Here is a 2180-nt window from a genome sequence, read left to right as displayed (position 1 = left end):
CCATAATTGAATTAAATCATAATTATCTTAATTACAAACCCATACTTACACCCCTGGAATTATCTGGCTCAGGCTGAATCAACGAGTATACTCATGCTAGACCACCCCTTCCTAGTGGTATTTTTTGTTTCCCTTGGTTCTAATTCAGCACAGGTACAACAAGAAATGGCTCCTGACAATTTTTCTTGATATTCCCTAGTTTACCACACCTGAAACAATTAGGAGTTCCAAACTAGCATTCACCCCTATGCCTCTTGTTACATTTTTGGCATACAAAGTAAAACTGATTACCCTAATAACCAGGATAACCCTGATCTTCTGTCTCTTGTCTCAAGCCCACTGCATCTTTCACTTTATTCCCTGATCCCTGACTGACCTCAACTTGAAAACTAGATGGTGCAGGCCTCTTCTTCTGCTCTGTAGGCTCTCTACTACCCTGAATGCTTTTCTTCAGCACCATAGCTTTATCTACCAAGTATGAAAAATTTTGCACCTGGAACCCTACTACAAGCTCATAAATTCTGCATCTCAGACCTTTTTCAAATTTCCTAACCTCTCTTGGCTCGTTCGGGATCAAGAACAATGTGAAGCAAGATAGCTCGACAAATTTCGTTGCATACTCCCTAACGGTCATATTCCCCTTGGTCTGGTTAGTAAACTCTTCAATCTTTTCCTTTTTGATAGAAAAGGGAAAATACCTATTAAAGAACAGCTCTTTGAATCGCTCCCAGGTCGGTGTTATCTTTTCTACCCTCTGCTCTTTTAGTAGCTTCATAGAAAGCCACCAGCGTTTTGCATCTTTGGTCATCTTAAATGCGATATAACAAACCTTTGGCTCGTCCATGCAGTCGAGCATAGTCATGATCTCCTCTATCTCCTGTACCCAATTCTCTACATCCACTAGATCAGGTTCTCCTACGAAAGCCAAAAGGTTCATTCTCATGAACTCCTTAGTGTTGCAGTCCTAACCTACAATTGGATAGTTCTACTCTATTGGATTCTTCCTCATTTTGGCTCTAACCTACTGGGCTATACCCCATAGCATTGCAGAGGTATCAATGTCCTCATCACTGGAAGTCTCTGAATCATCCCTTCCTTCAGCCTCTACATCCTCATCCCTAGGATCCATCCTGAAAATAGGATAGGAAAGAGATAAGAATCTCATATCACAACTCTAACAACACAATCATTAAATTTAAATCCAATATACATCCAAATTCTCCATATAAAGACTAGTCTCACAGCTCAGAAACAAAATCATCTAAGGTTTACCGTGGCTTTTCTTAGGCCGTCGACTACTTTCAAAAAATCACAGGAAATCGTCGACGTATTTTCACCTCTAAACTACAAAACAAAATCCTATACTTCTCAACACCTAACCTATCCATCTAGTATCCTCATCCTAACTGATTCCTATACTCTGGTATAAATCATTCCAAATTTTGCAGAGCTCAAAACCTATTGCTCTGATACCAAATTGTAGCATCTCGAACCCGAAAACTCGGTTTGGTGCATTATACTTGAATAAACTTTGTTTCGTGGCACCCCAAACCCACCTGGTGGGACCTAGGTACCACATAATCCATTTTTTTGTACCTGTTATTCCATTAACAATTACGTTGCGGAAAACATAACTATAATCCTTAATCAGTATAATACCAGAGTTTCCTATATCCATTAACATTCCATATAAACCATTTATCCACCTGTATTCACATATATACATATCTCCCCAAAAAAAAAAAAAAAAAAAAACATAACCACAACTTCCAGTATTCACAACTCTAAATACTTAAAACATAAAATACAAATTTATATATCCCAAAAGTATCATCAAGTTTATACCCTTTTCCCTTTCTATAACCCAAAAATTCTATAATAATCCCGAGCTCTCTAAGCTTGATCCCATGGAGGTACTCAAAAAGATAAATTTGTATTCGGGTGAGACACATCTTAGTAAGGGAAGAAACAATATATTAAATCAGCGTATAGCCAATATGAGGTTTGTAAATAACATATGTATATGTATTCATCATTTGCAAATCAGTATCATAATTTCTAAAATCCTTTCCTGAGCTTGATCAAATACATGCAAAGTGTTTTACGCATGAGAATACCTAAGGATTGGGGTGATTACCCACCCATACAAGTAATACCCTTTTGCTCTGATACTTTAGGCA

At 37.7% G+C, this 2180-nt stretch overlaps 1 protein-coding gene across 1 annotated transcript; it reads right to left on the bottom strand.

Annotated features, from left to right (window-relative positions):
- Positions 1-292: 292 nt before the first annotated feature.
- On the bottom strand, positions 293-937 carry LOC131143827 (uncharacterized). Its single transcript, XM_058092197.1, has one exon. The coding sequence runs from the start codon at positions 935-937 to the stop codon at positions 293-295; it is 645 nt and encodes a 214-aa protein (XP_057948180.1).
- Between the last annotated feature and the right edge of the window lie 1243 nt (positions 938-2180).

The sequence above is a fragment of the Malania oleifera genome, chromosome 12, assembly GCF_029873635.1.
Source record: "Malania oleifera isolate guangnan ecotype guangnan chromosome 12, ASM2987363v1, whole genome shotgun sequence".
Taxonomy (NCBI): domain Eukaryota; kingdom Viridiplantae; phylum Streptophyta; class Magnoliopsida; order Santalales; family Ximeniaceae; genus Malania; species Malania oleifera.
Note: the sequence above shows the minus strand (reverse complement) of the source record. Positions and strands in the feature narration are given on the sequence as shown.